The 16,479-nt window shown below is 38.3% G+C and overlaps 2 protein-coding genes across 8 annotated transcripts in view; one reads left to right on the top strand and one right to left on the bottom strand.

The window, feature by feature from the left end:
• LOC124237288 (alpha-fetoprotein-like) overlaps window positions 1-11,267 on the top strand; it is a 42,886-nt gene extending 31,619 nt beyond the window's left edge. The window contains exons 13-14 of one of the 2 annotated variants that reach the window (XM_046656760.1): window positions 1,733-1,865; window positions 11,089-11,267. In XM_046656760.1, coding sequence (XP_046512716.1) covers window positions 1,733-1,865; window positions 11,089-11,184 — 229 coding nt within the window. In that variant the 3' untranslated portion in view covers window positions 11,185-11,267. Of the gene's footprint in view, window positions 1-1,732; window positions 1,866-8,990; window positions 9,761-11,088 lie in introns of those variants that run through there. The other variant, XM_046656761.1, reaches the window with a different exon arrangement.
• Window positions 11,268-11,426: 159 nt separating this feature from the next.
• RASSF6 (Ras association domain family member 6) overlaps window positions 11,427-16,479 on the bottom strand; it is a 54,453-nt gene continuing 49,400 nt past the window's right edge. For 5 of the 6 annotated variants that reach the window (XM_046656764.1, XM_046656762.1, XM_046656766.1 and 2 more), the window contains 3 exons: window positions 15,923-16,041; window positions 15,721-15,818; window positions 14,103-15,619 (listed from right to left, as the gene is read on the bottom strand). In XM_046656764.1, coding sequence (XP_046512720.1) covers window positions 15,544-15,619; window positions 15,721-15,818; window positions 15,923-16,041 — 293 coding nt within the window. In that variant the 3' untranslated portion in view covers window positions 14,103-15,543. Of the gene's footprint in view, window positions 12,175-14,102; window positions 15,620-15,720; window positions 15,819-15,922; window positions 16,042-16,479 lie in introns of those variants that run through there. The other variant, XM_046656765.1, reaches the window with a different exon arrangement.

The raw sequence follows: 16,479 nt of genomic DNA, 5'->3' as shown, positions 1-16,479 counted from the left end.
TGGGAGTCAGGAAGGAGGGAGACCATGGTTGGAAGCAAACAAAAATTTGAAATGGAAGCAAGTTGTGCTATTATTGTTATCACTATTCATTGTTGTTATCTTTGCCACCGTTTATTGAGTGCCTCCAGTGTGCGAGGTACAGTACTCAGCCCTTTAATATATTATTTTTAGTCCTCAGAAAAATCTTGCTTGTAGGTGCTGAAATTTTCTTTTTATAGATGAGGGTCAGAGAGGTTAACCATCACACAAACTAGTGAGTGGAGGACCTAACTTGAACCAAAGTTAAGTTTGACTTCAAAGTTTGCACCCTTTTCACGATATTAGAAGAAAAGAGAATTCCAGATTTTGCATGAACTAGCACTAAACCCTGAGCCCCTTCCTATACCAGCTTTGGCCTCTTGCGTTGCTGGATACCCTAAGCCAGACCTAGAAGCCCCACATGGGTGTTTGGAGATAGGGTCACCATCGGGTCCCCATGATGGTTAGACCTGGGACCTGAGCTCTTCTGTGCTTTTATGGGTTGGTCAGTAAACTTCAGCATTACGAGCGATATCATTTCTGTCGGAATATATATTCAGAGACAAAATCCACCAAACTCCAGTGGGAAACAGCTTGCATTTCTCACTTTGAATAATTAATCTGTTAAAAACTGATAATTATTATTCAAAGATAATACAAATTGATTTGACTATAGATCTAACATACAGACTGGAATGATATAGAGACACAAACAAGCACAGCATTTTCTTTCAAGTGGAATCAAGTTTAGGTCCGATTTAGAAGATTGGAGATGTATAGACCAGTTGGATAGAAAAAATAACGCTTATACTATTCTATTTCTTTTTAAAATATTGGTTTATTTTACATAGTCATTTATTTACATAAGGAAAGTATACATAATCCTTGAAGAAAATTTAGAAAATACAGAAGAGAATCATAACACTTCTATTTCAACGCTTTATATGTATAGTATAGGAACATATAGCGTCACATACGTGCATGAACACACACTCCCACAATTGCCTTCTGTCCATCATCAGTCTTCTAATGATTAATAATGTAAGTTTTGCACGCTCTTGCTACTACCTGCCTGAACAAAATTTCGGTTCCAGCAATTATCCCCAGAATCCTCAGGGAAGAGTTTATGCAACTCCCTCTGCCTCTCCCACCCCCAGGAATCCTCCAGGTGGCTCTCCCTGGCACCACTCCTGTGCCACTGGGAACAATCATGCCCTCAAGCTACCTCTGTCTCCTGCTCAGGTGCAGACCGAATCCCTTGACAAAGCTGCTTTCTGTTTTGTTGTAAGAAGACAATAATTCCTTTCCCCCAGCCCCCAGGATTAGACACTCTTCGATGGTGCCGTGGCAGCCTTGCTTGTGTCTTAGTGGTTTGCGGGACTTGAATGCAAGTATTCTTACAGCACTTTGTCAAAGGTTGACCCTGATCCTGCATGATTCAGAAGTGAGAGTAAGGGAGGCCCAGCTGGGGAACCACAAAATTACTCCTGTCTTCCACTGACCAAGCCTTTCCAACTGGGTGGAAGTCTCCCAGCCTGACTTCTTGTTTTAGGATTTCGCTCAACCCCCAATCCTCTTGCCTTCTGGGAGGGAGGCTCACCTCCCTGGTTTGTTATATATGCTCAGACGTATGTTATTTCCAAGGATTTTGAAACCACTGCTACAAATGCGACTCAGGGACTGCTACTATCTTCTCCCCTCATTTCTGATTCAGGCTCCTCAGCAACCTTGTGAAGCAGAAGCTACATGCAACACAGATGCAGTTCCAATCAATTCTTGTGGATTTCACTCAGCTAGTGGAGATGTGCTGCCAAGCAGAGAAAAATGAAAAGTGTTTCCAAGAAGAGGTATGCTTATTTCCTTGTCTATTCTCTTAGCACTCTTAGGGTTTATTAAAGTAAAGTAAGTAAATAAAAATAGAGGATTGTTACCACAAGAAAAACCCTTTCTGCATTCCCATCATCAGTGGATTAGGAGAAAACCATAGTCTAGATGGATTGGTGTAACTGACTATATTTAGGTTTAAAGTATGTTAATATTTATGTTTATTTGAGGAAACTAGAAGTCCTAGACAGGAGGACAGATGAGTGCAAGAGTCATGACACCAGATAGACTGGGAATATTTGGGATTAGGGGTGAGAGGAAGAAGGATGAATTGAAGACCTTTGGTAATTGTAGAAAAATGGTGTCCTTGGAAATATTGAGAAATTTTAAATAATAACAGTTTAAAGACTCTGTCTGGGCAAACTGTACTATTGTTCTAGAAATTTCCAGGGGCACAATCAGGCAGAGTCGCCAAATGTAGTTCAGGGCTTAACCAGGGAATGAAATATTGATACAGATAATCAATAACCAATCCATAGATAAGAAAGAGTGATATTAATTGAGCCTAATGTGAGGACTAGACCGAAAGCGCTCTCTTTCTCCAGGGAAGAAAGCTCTTCAGGAAGTGTGGTTTATGGCATGGTTATATAGACTTTCAGAACAAAGAACAGACGTCAGGCAGGCATGACGGGAATACAATTTTTTCCCCCAAATCATAAGGAGATGTTTTGCCACAGTTTAGCACTTACGCAACAGGTCAACTTTAACCTTAGTTCTCTGGGAAGAAAAGCTTATCTTCAAAGAAATGCTGGTATTGGTGTCAGAGAGAGGGAGAGAGTACCTTCCCATCTTTAAGGAGTGCATTCTTCCCTTTGGGAAAATGTTTGAAGCAGATGTACATGCATGTTTGGTGGGCCATAAGACAGGCTGCTCTGGAAAAAACAAGTTTTAGGCCAAATCAGATTTAAACCAGAATGGCTTCCCCATATACCTCAATATGTGAAAAGTTATTATTTTTATCACTTGGTTTTCAACCCCTTTTCCATTCTAGACACTCTGGACATAACAACTTGCCAATATCCTTTTAAAGTGTGTTTTCTCGTGTCTCTTCCAAAATCCCAATGCAATAGCAGTAAAAATATACCAAAAATAAAGCACATAAAGCCCTATAGACGCTGAAAAGAAAAAAACCCACCATCAATGTAAGGAGATAGTGATGAACTTCTGGTAAAGGAAAGAAAGCCATTGTTATAACATTAACCAATATATCAAAGTGCAGAAATAGAAGCTCAGAATGGTGACATGAAGAGATGTACCAGCAGTGAAAGATCAGAAAGTCATTGATTTCTAAGCTGCTTTGGTTCTTGTCTGCTGCCCAGCCTGTTTTTCTAACTTCCTAAAGATTTCTGAGGCCACCACTATCCTTTAAATAAACCAACTTTTACTTAGGTTAGCCAGAATTTGATCCTATTTTTATGTCGAAAGGACGCCTACTGACATACCAGCAAAAATACAGTGCAAATATGTGGACAAAATAATATTTAAAAATGCAAGGACCCAGAAAGTTTATCTCCTGGGTGCCCATTTTGAAAAAAATACATACATTCATATTCATACATACGTAACTTAAGAATGTAGCCCAGCAATACTTAGAAGAATCCGAGAAAGAAAAAGAACATGGGATTTTAGAAATAGTTAAATTTACCCAGGATTACAGAGAAGGAAACCCTGTGTGGACAGCCACGAATCAGTCCTAAGAATAACTAGATCCACACTGAAACATTAAGTTAGAGGAGCTTTCAAAATATAGCTTTAAGATGATAGAATATTCTATTACAAAAACTGTATGATTAAGAAACTGAAATATTTTAATAGTTTAATGAAAGTAGTTGCTTTATTTGTCAACATGGAAAAAGAAAGACAATTAGAAACCCTCAAAAAAGAAGGATCTACTAGGAAATCATAGTCCAAATATGCAAAACTAAAGAAATGCAGCATGATTTTCTGCAGTTGACAGGAGGTAAGAAAAGAGACTTCGTTTGCTCTTTACACCTTTTAAGGGATAGAGGATAAGTCATTGACCCACTGGTCAATCCACTCACAGTAAACTATAGATAATATTCCAATTAAACACGCTACTGAATATACTATTAATGCTTACCAGTTTTTTAGCATCAACCTGTTAACGAAGCACATAAACTTTATATTTACAAAGTGGGATGAATAAACCCAGACAATGTGGAAGTAATAGTATAGCGTGAATAGGAAAGCTGGCAAATAAATGAGGGGAAGTGTAAACAGGTTAATTATGTTTTGGAGAATCATGACATGCTGACTGAAGCTGAAGGACCAAGAGATAAAATATAACCAACAAAAGAACTAAAAATGCTTTAACTAAAAAAACTTCGATAAAGGGTCCGTGGGTAGGGTTGTTGAAATTGGTTAGTGTAAGTGCACTATATTTTAAGAAACTATTAAAGTGATGATAGTAATCACTAGAGAACTAAAAGTGGAAACGTTAAAATTGGTTGCTTTTTGGGAATGGGAAATGTACCCTGTTCTTCTGTTTGAACTTTTACTGTGTTCATGTATTACTTACATAATTTTCAAAACTTGTGTAATGCATCATAAGAAACTGAACAGAGTAACCCAGAATGACCTGATCCATAGAGGTTGGGGTTATCACCTCGCTTAATCTGATCTTTGTTTTTTCTTCTGAAATGCATCCCAAGCTTGCAGTAGCTTTGATAGTAGACCCATTCAGTTCTTAGACTACTTAAACCAACAGTCTTTTCACATGAACCTGTGTTAAGTCACATCTAAAAGCAGAACTTTACTTTTTTTGTTGTTAAATTTCATGCGTTATTTTGAAACCATCATTTCAGCCTGCCCAAATTTCTGCTAATTCATGTTAACTTTCTTCTATATTATATTCTGTTGGTTGATAGATAAATGTCTCAGGCCTTAATTATCATTCCCCACTGACCTGGAGGAGAGAATTTCTGTGAATAGAATTTTCTTGTTGAACCTGCTAACGTCTACAATTCATGTTATTATTTCATGAAATGTGAGATGCCTCGTCTTTGCATGATCCAGATTCACCCTGTATGGCTGAGTTTCTTACTTCTTTATGTTTCATTCTTACTCTTGCCAATGTTCCAACTTTGGCTTTGGCTCACTGTTTTTCTCCTTAGAACTTTCTTCATTTTGGCTTTCTTTTCAAAATATGTCTTCCGTCTTGTCTAAAAATGCTTTATGCTCCCAATAGGCATAGCTAGAAAGGCAGTCTTCAAACCTGCCCACTTTCTCTTTTAACAGGCAGAACAGGTTCATATAATTGACTATTATAATCTCAGAAAAGAAAACAAAGAAAATGCCTGTAGGTCCCTGGAGCAGTTGGTCTTTTATGGCTAACTTGGGACATCTACAGCCTGCCAATTGGCTGAGCCTCTTCACTTCTGGGAACTTCATTCCATGGAGACTCCTGAAACCACTAGGTATTATTCCTTTGCCCCTCTGTCAAACTTAGACTCCTTCCACAAACATAGGAGCACAAAGACTTACACAAATTCTTGATGAAAAGATTCCAAAATATTTTGATCATCTATTCCCACATTTTTTGCTAAGCCTATTCATATAGGGCTATTCTTTAAATATTCCGGTCTTATCTTTGTATTTAATATCCCCAAATTCTTTCATTTTTTTCATAAACACGTTACTTTCCAATTGTTTAATTATTTCTGTTACCATCCTTAGTTCCAACTTCTCGCTAAAAGTTAGACATATGAAAATGGTGGGAGGGGAGGAGGGAACAATTTATGATTATTTACTTTCACCTTAGAAAAATAGTTCTTAAAGTGGCCCTCGCACCAGCAGCAGCAGCAGCACCTGGGAACTTGTTAGAAATGCAAATTATCAGATCCCACCCCAGATCTACTGAATCAGAAAGCCTGTGGGTGGAAAACACTGATTTTGTTTTAATAAGCTCTCCAGGTGATTCTGATGCACACTAAGATTACAGAATCCCTGCTTTAGAAAAGCCATACAAAGGTAAACGTGACCAAACTTTAGAGATGATGCATAATTACATATAATAAGCATTTTTATCTGAAGAAGTAATTTAGCAAAATTTGATTAACATGATATATTCTTCAGGTAGCTTCTATTTTCTCCTTTAATTTGGGGAGAAATCCTAAAAGAAAATAGGGAAGGGAGAAATATTTGGGTTTTTCAACTATTAAGTTGAAGATTGCTGGTAGGCAGAAAGTGTGGGGAAAAGCACACAGAAATCTTCCTGTCATGCTGTTGATGAAATAGTTCAAGCAAGTACTATTCATACTCAAGAGCAAGAACACGTCAAGAAAACTCCCTTGGGAATTTGCAGGCACAGACCCTTCTGCAAATGAGTTTACCTGTGTATGTGATATGGGCTTGTTACTCAGAGATATGTTTTCTGAATGCTTTACAAAAGGTAGAAAGGCTTTAAAATAAATAAATGGACTCTAGTGTATAGGTGATTATTTTCATTTCATGTATCAGCTAGTGTGGGAGTCAGCAAAATTCTTCCGTGAACAGCCAGATGGTAAATATTTGGGGCTTTGCAGTTCATACAGTCTGTCACAACTACTCAGTTCTTCATTGTAGCCAGAAAGCAGCCATGGACAATATGTAAACAAATGGGCGTGGCCATATGCCAATACAATCTTATTTACATAAACAGGAAGTGGAGCCAATTTAGCCTGACACCTGTAGTTTACTTACCCTTGACTAGACTATAGATATGTGACTTTTAACATAAGCACATGTACACTTTAGCTGAAGAGGTAGAAAGGAGCCCCTGAAGGTAATTAAGGCATCATGAAAATTGTTACCTGTGAAAATATTTCCCAGGGCCATTGCTAAAATTAACCCCGGTCCTAACCAGCCCAAGCCTGTTTTGACTGTAAAGGCTCCTTTGTTTCTTTTAACTACATGCTTGCATTCCTCTGCTCAGACACTGTTACCTCCTGTATCCGAGTTTCTGCCCCTCAAGTCGTGCCCCTGGGAGAGCAGTCTGTCCCAGGTCTCCTCCATGAATTTTCTGTCTCACATCCTACCATGATATTCTTAGCAATTTAGGTCACACAACTTTACTATCTAATGAAAAATCATTTACTTGTTAGCTATATACAATTAGATTAATTACAGCAAACAGTCTCCTGGTAGCTTGATGAGTACACAGATAGCACATTGTTCTGCTCACTTTTCTTTCCTCTCTGCATTCTTCAACCCCTGTTCTAATGATCCTCTGGCCACTGTGAAAATGAAATCCTTTTCATCTGTGATGAAAATAATAATAACTTTTCACATATTGAGGTATATGGGGAAGCCATTTTGGTTTAAATCTGATTCAGCCTAAAACTTGTTTTTCCCAGAGCAGCCTGACTTATGGCCCACCAAACATGCATTGTACATCTGCTTCATACGTTTTCCCAAAGCAAAGAATGCACTCTTTAAAGACAGGGATGAATGTTTCCCTTTCTCTGACGCCAATACCAGGACTTCTTTGAAGATAAGCTTTTCTTCCCGGAGAACCACGGTCAAGTTGACCTGCTGTATATGTGTTGAACTGCAGCAAAACATCTCCTTATGATTTGGGGAAAAAAATTGTATTCCTGTCATGCTTGATGCATATTCTTTGTTCCGAAAGGGTATATAACCAAGCTGTAAACCAAGCTTCTCTGAAGTGTTTTCTTCCCTGGGGAGGATAACACTTCCAGACTAGTCCTCAGTATTAGCTCATTAAATATGACTCTTATTTATAGATTGGTTATTGATTATTTGCACTGACACATGTCACAAGGGATAGGGAGAAATAGACTGGTAATGTTTATCCCAAAGTCTTAGGATGGGTGACATGTTAGCAGTCTCCCAACACGTCCAGCATTATAGGAAATCAAAGAATGGCTAATGTGGTCTCGGTATAAGGAAGATGTTTCCTCTTTCTTTTCTCTGCTCTCTACCTTCCATCATTTGAGTCTATGTTTCATATTTCAAAATCTTGCTCAGGCCTTACCTCAAGATGTGGAGTTATCGTCACTTCCTATTTCATGTGAGGCATTCCTCATTACTGTAGGAGTCTTCTCAGATGCCTTTCTTCTACCTTATCTTAACAGAAACTTTGTTCCCCACCCCCCAGTGTTTATCATAACAAATTAGACATTTCCCAAGGAACTATGGAATAAATGAAGTCAGGAATATCAGTTGATATGGAGAAATACGTCTTCCTCCACTATTGTTATGAACAAGATTAAATATGTGAGTCTTGAGGTTAAGCTTATGGGAAAATTTCCCCTGAAGATTGATTTTAAAAAGTCATAGGTTACTAAAGAAGCAAGGATATCTTAAACTCCAGAAGAATTTTTAAAAATGAGACTAAATAGATTCCAGTCTCTCTAGATGATTTAGCTGTAGTCCTGTTTGAGGGTAGGATGAAGGACTGAATTAACAGGGCTTCTAACCATTTTCCACAGGCTCTCAGGGGCTCTTATGAGGGTGAGTTCTCTCTCTTCCAGGATGTGTGTGTGCATCTTAGCAGCGGCATTCTATGGGTCCTATTCCCATTTAACTAAAGAAGATTTCACTTTTATCTATCTAGCTGGCTTCCACAAATGATTTTTATTTGACTAAGGACTATACAGGTAAAAATTAGGGAAAACTCCTGGACTTAATGTAGAAGTCTACACCACTATATATGGAGCCGGTAGAGATACTCTGATCAATTTTATTGGTTTTCTCCCTCTTGAATTTCTGTCCTTGATTGTGTAATGATTTCACATGGAATTAGCCTAGAGCGATTTTGAAATGCAATGAGAAGCTGATACTGATTGTTTTGACCCTGCAGCAAGAGTCCCATATTTTTGTGAGGAGGAAGCCAATTTTTGTTTATCCCAAATCTGGGGTCCTGAAAGTGAGACAGGCATAGCAGTCAATTAAGTCCTTAAACTGAGGGACCAGGCCTGTGAGAAATTCTGAGACCTCCAGGAGCAGGCACGTTACAGCCCATCTCAGGCGTACAACAGGAAGTCTTAAAGATTTTCTATTTGGGGATCATAGCTATTTAGATGTCTTCCCTTTCTCACAGATATGCTTATCTGCTTTTTTCCTAGGGGTCCAAACTGATGGAAAAGTGCCAGTCTCTCTTGCAAGGCTAAATGAGCCTTGAAAATGTCAATGTAGGATCTTTGCCGAGACCTGCATTTTATTTTTCATGAGTAACGAAACACGTCTAATGTTTAAAATAAGGGAAGAATCAACAAAGTTTTTCAGCTACTCACAGTGTTACTCCAGAACACTTGCCAGTCGACACTAAATCCCCCCATTCCTACTCAGCAGAGAAAGGTTCTTATTGTAACCCTGTTTCAACCCACTGTCATTCTTCCTCTTCCCCCCACGAGCTTTCTGCTTCTCAGAAGCAGCAACAGAAATATGAGATCCAGGGGTATTTCAAAAGCCTCAGGTAGATGTAAGGGGCTGCTGCATCGAACTGGGAACTGGCCACTGGGTTCTGGAATGACAAAGACCCCAAATGCCACTTGGGGGTTCTATCTGTCTATCTCCTGCTATTGAAAATGATTATTGATGAACTGAATGAAATATGCTTTATACTAAAGTTACCTTCATAACTGTTTTGCTTTTCATCTTTACCCTATGTATGTGATGCTGACTTTGGAACCACGGAGTCCTAACATATTTAAATTAATTTGGGCTTTCAATGATGATTTGTAATAGCAGTCTTTTCCTTGGAAATCCTGGCATAAATGACAGAAAGCACTTATCATTTGGGCTTATTTTTATCTTTCTACATTTTTTTGTGTGTAATAAAGTAAAAGTAAGCAGTAATATTTTAATGCTTACTAAATAAATGAATTATTTTGATTAGAGAAAAAATTTAATCCTCCTTATAGTGCTCTTCATTTGATCTTAGTTTTTCTTCACTCTAGTAATTTCAACATGTTCATATACTAGGAAATTAAATCCAATAAACTTTTAGTATCTATTGTGTTCAATAAGCTGTGCTGGGTGCTGCAGAGAATACTATGAATACGGTAAGACCAGATCACTAGTGAATTTGTACAAGACATAAGCACAAAAGGAATTATAATAATGGGCAGATTCAAATTTCCGGTGTCACAAAAGCAGAACTAACTGATAATGTGGTGTGCAGGAGTTTGAGATCACACCTTGTCCGAGAGACCAGGAAACGTCATGGAGGAAGTGACCCTGGCCAATGACTAGAAAATGGGCAAAGTTTCAACAGAGGGAGGTGTGGTAGAGTGTGAGAGGGGATAGGGAGTGATTCGTTTTGGTGGGTTTTAAGACAAGGTTGAAGTAGTCCTCGGGTCCGGCCCGGTGGCTGAGTGGTTAAGTTCGCTCGTTCTGCTGCAGCCGCCCAGGGGTTCGCCGTTTCGGATCCTGGGCATGGACGTGGCACCGCTCATTAAGCCATGCTGAGGCGACGTCCCACATAGCAGAACTTGAAGGCCCTACAACTGGAATATGCAACTGTGTGCTGGGGGTCTTTGGGGAGAAGAAGAAGAAACAAAAAAAATAGACTGGCAACAGACATTAGCTCAGGTGCCAATCTTTAAAAAAAAAAAAGAATGAAGTAGTTGTGAGCAGTAAGACTCAGCGGAAGATGAAGCTACAGTGCTGGGTGGGGACACCTTGCAGTTTAATTGTAACAATAGCTAATATTTATCACATACCTCTTATGTCCTATAACTCCTACAACTGTCTAATGAAGTGGGTACTAATATTTCTATTTTACAAATGAGGACACACAAAGAATGCCAGATTGAAGGAGTGTAGTTTAGGGTGAGAACATATATTACGGTGGTTAAGAGTGTGGATTCTGGAGCTGTAGGTTCAAATCCCACCTAGCTCTTCTTCTGCAGACCTCGGCAAATCTAACCTCTCCATGGCTTACTTTCCTCATCTATCAAATCAGGTTGAAAGAGTAACTTCCTCATGGGACTGTAATAAACATTAAATGAGCTAATATACATACAGTACTTAAAATAGTGCTTGGCAAATGGTAAGTGCTGTTAGTTTGAACAATATGAAACTGCTGCTTTTGTAGGTCAAATATGGACAATTTCAAATGGCTCAATCTAAAAGCTTAGCTGTTATTGAGAAGACAAATGGATGCCATTGAAGGGTTTTGCCCTAATTGCATCCTATTCCTTTCTTCCCTTTCACATGTAGATATCTCAACATAATAGATACACCTGCCGTCTTTCCACCTCATCAACTACCTTGCAAATGGACTTCTTTCCCCTTCAGTTCCTGAAGCCAATCTGAAGAGCCCTAAACAAAATTCCATAGTATCACTGCCTAACTGAGTATTCTATATGGCCAAGAGATAATAAAATATACCACTATATTAGGGAAAATGATACAGAAAAGATTCTATACTTCTTAGCTACTGGATCAGATCTGTGAAAAAGCAGGCATATATGCAGGAGATTTTATAAAAATATTTTAGAATTCATTCACTCATTCTTTTATTCATTCATTCACTAATTTATTCAGTCCTTTATTCAATCAATTTTTATTGAGAACATCCTATATACAAGACGCAATATTAAGTACAGCAAAATATTACAAAGATGAATGTGACAGGTCCTCTACCATTAGTAAGTAAACCGTATTATCCAGAATTGAATTTGAACTCATATATAACTAGCAGTGAAATATTTGGACCACCTAAAACAAGGATGAATGGTTTTGTCATAAAAGTTGATATTCTTGTTTATGCAATGATGACTCTGAAGTGAAAAGACTTTTGTCTCAGAAATTACATTAGTCATGTATTGCTATGTGACAAATTATCCTAAAATTTAGCAGCATAGTACAACAAACATTTTTTATCTCACAGAGTTTCTGAGGATCAGGAATCCAGGAGAGGTTGAGTTGGGTTTTGTGGCTCAGGGTCTCTATGAGGTTGTAGTCAAGACAATAGATAGGGCTGCTGTCATCTGAAGGCTTGCCTGAGGCTAGCAGGTGGCCCACTCGCATAGCAGTGGACAGGAGGCCTCAACTCCTTGCTGGCTTTTGGCAGAAGGTTTCCATTCCTGTCATGTAGGCCTTTCTGCAGGGCTGCTCCAGACATGGCAGTTGGCTTCTCCCAGAGCAAGCAATCCAAGAGAGCAAGCAAGGAAGATGCCACAGTGACCTTTATGACCTGGTCTCCAAAGTCACACCCTGTCACTTCTGTCTTTCTCTCTTCCTTAGAAGTTAAGTCATTAAGTCCAGCTCTTGTCCAAGGTGAGGAGGACTAGGCTCCACCTCCTGAAAGGAGGAGTATCAAAGACTTTATGGATAGATTTTAAAACTACCACTGTAGTGATGTTAATATCTCATTTAAATAGTTTATTTGAACTTTTTTGATCTAGTAGAACTCTGTGCTTGCATGTACTTGCTACTTTTTTTGTTGGTAACTTTTGAATCATAACTTTTCTATTTCCTGGTTTAAAAAGTAACACATGTTCATTATAAAATATTTCATAAGTATAGAAAAATAATCACCCATAATATTTAATAAGTATAGAAAAATAATCACCCATAATTCTGTAATCCAGACATAATCACATTTAACATGTTATTTTTGGTTTGTAGTGTATATGTACAAATAATATATATATCAACACATATATCCTACAGATAATAAATATTTTTGAATATTTGTATGTATATTCTTATTTAGATAAATAAGGAGAATTTACTCCCATAATTAAAATTTATTGGGAAACAACTCTAAGAGCTTCCTAACATTTTGTGGGTGAATGTTTCTTTCCTTCTTTAATCTCTTTTTCTATTCTTAAACAGTTAGGCTATTTACTTCCTTTTATCACAATAAATAATAATAATCTTTGCATGGTGTCTTTGTATTTCTGATTATTCCCAGATAGGATCCTACAAGTAGAATTATAGGATGAACTTTCTACTAAATTGCTTTTGAGAAAAGTTATATCCATTTCTATTTCTACCAGTAGTTTGAGTGCCCATCACACTGTAATTTGTTTAGTATCCAGTATTATCACTTAAACTTTGCTAATTTAATAGCAAAGTGTGTTTTGTTGACATGCTAGATATTATTTTATTGCCTCTCTACTGCAAATTCACTCTTTGCTCTGGCTCTGTGAAAATGGATACAGAGCCTTTAAACAAGTTTCCTTTGCAGCCTACATGATGTCATGCTTTGTCAGTAGAGGGCGCTGAAGAAACACGGTAGGAGGAAGTTGCTCTTTCCTGCTTCCTAGGGGCTGGCTGGCCAAGCTCCTGGGAAGCTGACTTTTTCCTCCACTGCTATGCCCAGAGTGGTTTCTTCAGTGCTAGTTGCTGTAGGGTGCGGCTTTCTCTAGCATTTGTTCCCCCAACTTCTTTTCCAGCTTTTGATTGGTTTCATGGTGGCAGAGCCTGGAACTCCAGTGCAGGCCTGTGTCCTAGCTCAAATTATTGCTCTGCACATCTTCTCAACTTGGTGCATGCTCCCAGAGAGGGCCCTGTGGAGCTGGCCACCTAGTGAGCCACTTGCCCAACCTTTGTCTCATGCAGCCTAGAAGATGCCACAGCCCAAGTCATACGTAGAGTTGTACCAGGTTCCTGCAAAGCAGGCCCCTTCAGTCCCAGTCCTAGCAGCACCTGCAGCTGCACCCCCGGCCCTGTCTTCCTGCCCAGCCTTCAGCCTCAGCTTACCTGGGCCCCCAAACTTTGTTTCCTGTGGACCTCCAGACATAGACACTATGTGATCTGGGCCTTGTGCCTGCAGAGAAGCCCCAAGTCCCTTTGCACACCTGCCCACCTGCCTCAGCTGGTCCACACCCCAGGGGTTGTTCCTGCTTGCCCTATGGCTGTGCCCCTGCTCTGGCCTGGGCAACCAGTGAACTTCGCCTCTCTCCACAGCAACCATACCTTCTCCAGTGAACTCTGAGCTCCTCCTCCCAAGCTTTTCCTTTTTAGGGTATTCTTCCTCAGCGTTAGGGTACCCTTTTGAGTTCTCTGTCCATCTTTATAGTTACTCTCTTATCATCACAGCTTAATAAATCCCTATATTGAACTTTCCCTGTTTAAATTACTGTGTGGTTTCTGTCTCCTGATTGGCCATAGACTAATACAGTTGATCAGTCTTAAAAGACAACTTTCCCACATACTTAGCAACCATTTGCATTTCCTCTTCCATGATTTTACTTCTTGTGCCATCTGCCTTTTTTTTTTTCCTATCCAAGACTTGGTATTTTTCTCATGCATTTTGTAGACTTTCAATATATTAAAGATGAATCTTTTGTCATGTTTATGGTGGGTACTTGATATTACTTTGTTTTTTATAAGTATATTGAATTTTAACTATTACATTTGCCTTATTTTAGTGAGACGAGATTTTTTTCTTATTAATTGATAGGTGAAAAGATAAAGAAGCAAGCTTCTTTTTTTCTCAATAAAAGAAATTTCCTAGTACTGAAAAGGTCATGGCACACTTTTACTTTCATCCAGGTTAGGTTCTGGTGACCTGAGAAGTAATACCTTTGTCTTAAAAATGTTTCATTATTTTGATAATTAATCTTCCAAGTGGGTTTATTACATACAACCTTATCCCTTAACACATGTAACATGTAATGTAATCAAACAGTACAGTGCTTATGAGGAATGCAAATGGAAGTAGTTTAGCAAGTGGAAGAATATTGCATAAAACTCTATTCCAATATAGAGTTCATAAATAAAATCACAAATGATACTTGTGGCATTTTCAGTGTATTTTTTCCAAATCAGTTTAGCAGACTTGTAAGTACTTGGGCATCATCGTGTAGAAGAAGTTGTCCTAGAGAAAAAGGGCAGAGCTCCGATTCCCTGCCTGGCATTAGTGACACCTGCTTTGCCTTATCCATTGCATTGATTCAGCAACAATGGTTACTGTGTGCCAAGTCTTGGCCTAGTTGATGAAATATATTAAGTCTCTGTGCTATATTTATTTAGAACAATAAAGAAAATTAGTTCGACTGCCTTTAAAAAAAAAACCTTAACACTTTTGAAAGTCATCAGTCGAACAGATGAAAAAAGAAGGGTCAGGCTGAGACAATTACAATTTGGATTTCTTAGAAGAGTCCACAATCTTCTCCTTCCTAAAGGGCAGATAGCTCTGATGTTACAGATAGCCAAAAGTCATCCACCCATTTAAAGACAGCCCTGGGTTTTATGAAAATGCTAGAGTCTTCAAGGCACTGTGAAACACTGTCACCACCAGATGCCTTGGTGGAGGAAGAATGTGCTTCATTTTGTTTCAAGGGCTGACAGTTTTTATTTCTGAACTGAAACTGAATTTCAGTTCTTTTGAGAGTTCAAGCTAAAGAAGTTTAAATTGCATGATATCTGAAGGTGCCATTTAAATTCAAGTTCATTGAGTTTTACTATAAAAACTATTTGGAATACACAGTATCCATGCTTATTTCAGTTACTGAAATAAATTCAAGCTCATTTCAGTCCAACTGTGAACTCTAGTTAACCTCATCACTTCAAAGAGAGACAAGCTTCTTTGACATTCAATTTCTACGGATTCAAGTTCATATATATTTGTATGAGTGCAAGTATAGAATTTATGCACTCATCAAATAGTAACATCTCTCTAATTTTGTTAAAGTGTTTTAGCAATAGCAGCCTGCATCGCTAAACTGTCGTCTCTGTTTTCACTACCCGTTTACTTTGAAGACATTTCAGTATAATAGCCTTTTCTGTTTTGAATCTGAAAATGAGAAGGAGAAAAAGAGTATTAAAAGTTGGACACATTTTGTTCACTGAATGTATTAAAGGATCAAGCACCTGGCGTGCATGCTCTTGACTTACTTCGTTACCGTTCTTTGAATCTCTCTTTTCTCCTCTTCATTTAATCTTTGAAGGATGGATTCCAGGAGAGAAAAATGGAAGTTAATGTACTGAGCCACCTGAAAAGGAAAAAAAAAAAAGAAAGAAAGAAAGTGTAACATTTATGTGAGAGGTGCTGAGTCAGGAGGAAGTAAAGACAGATTCAGGGTGACGGTATCCATACATCTCTGCTAATTTCTTCTGCATCTTTATCCATGAGGAAAATGCGAGCATTCTTTGAGGAAGGTCCCTGTAGGAGCCTATGCAGTAGCGGAATGTCTGTCTTCTTTAGCCGTTTCTGCTCTGCAAATGAACACAAGAATCAACTACAGTCAGGAGTCTATACTAGAGAAAAAGAAGAAAGATGCCCATGCTGAAGAAAAAGAAGAAAGATAATTTCTTTATTCATTTGCTTTCTTCAGTTGACTTTGAAGGATGATCTAAAAAGAACATATAATAGGAGACACTCCCTCAAAAAAGGAAATTGAAATTAAAATATATTTAAAAGTTCATTTAAGAACTAAAAATGGACTTCTTTCTCTTGCTATCCCTCAAGGTTTGACTGACTTTATTTCTCAGAGAATTCAACTTGCCTTTGGTTAGAATGTCCAGACAAATGTCCAGTTTCATTTATACCTTTTATCAAGCAACACACCTCAAAAATTCTTTATAATTTTTCATTCATTCGTTCAACAAATATTTATTGATCCACAAATATCTTTCCTAGTTCAGTTAATGTAA

Source organism: Equus quagga, chromosome 3 (assembly GCF_021613505.1).
Source record: "Equus quagga isolate Etosha38 chromosome 3, UCLA_HA_Equagga_1.0, whole genome shotgun sequence".
In the NCBI taxonomy this organism is placed as follows: domain Eukaryota; kingdom Metazoa; phylum Chordata; class Mammalia; order Perissodactyla; family Equidae; genus Equus; species Equus quagga.
This window is presented reverse-complemented; position numbering and strand designations above follow the sequence as displayed.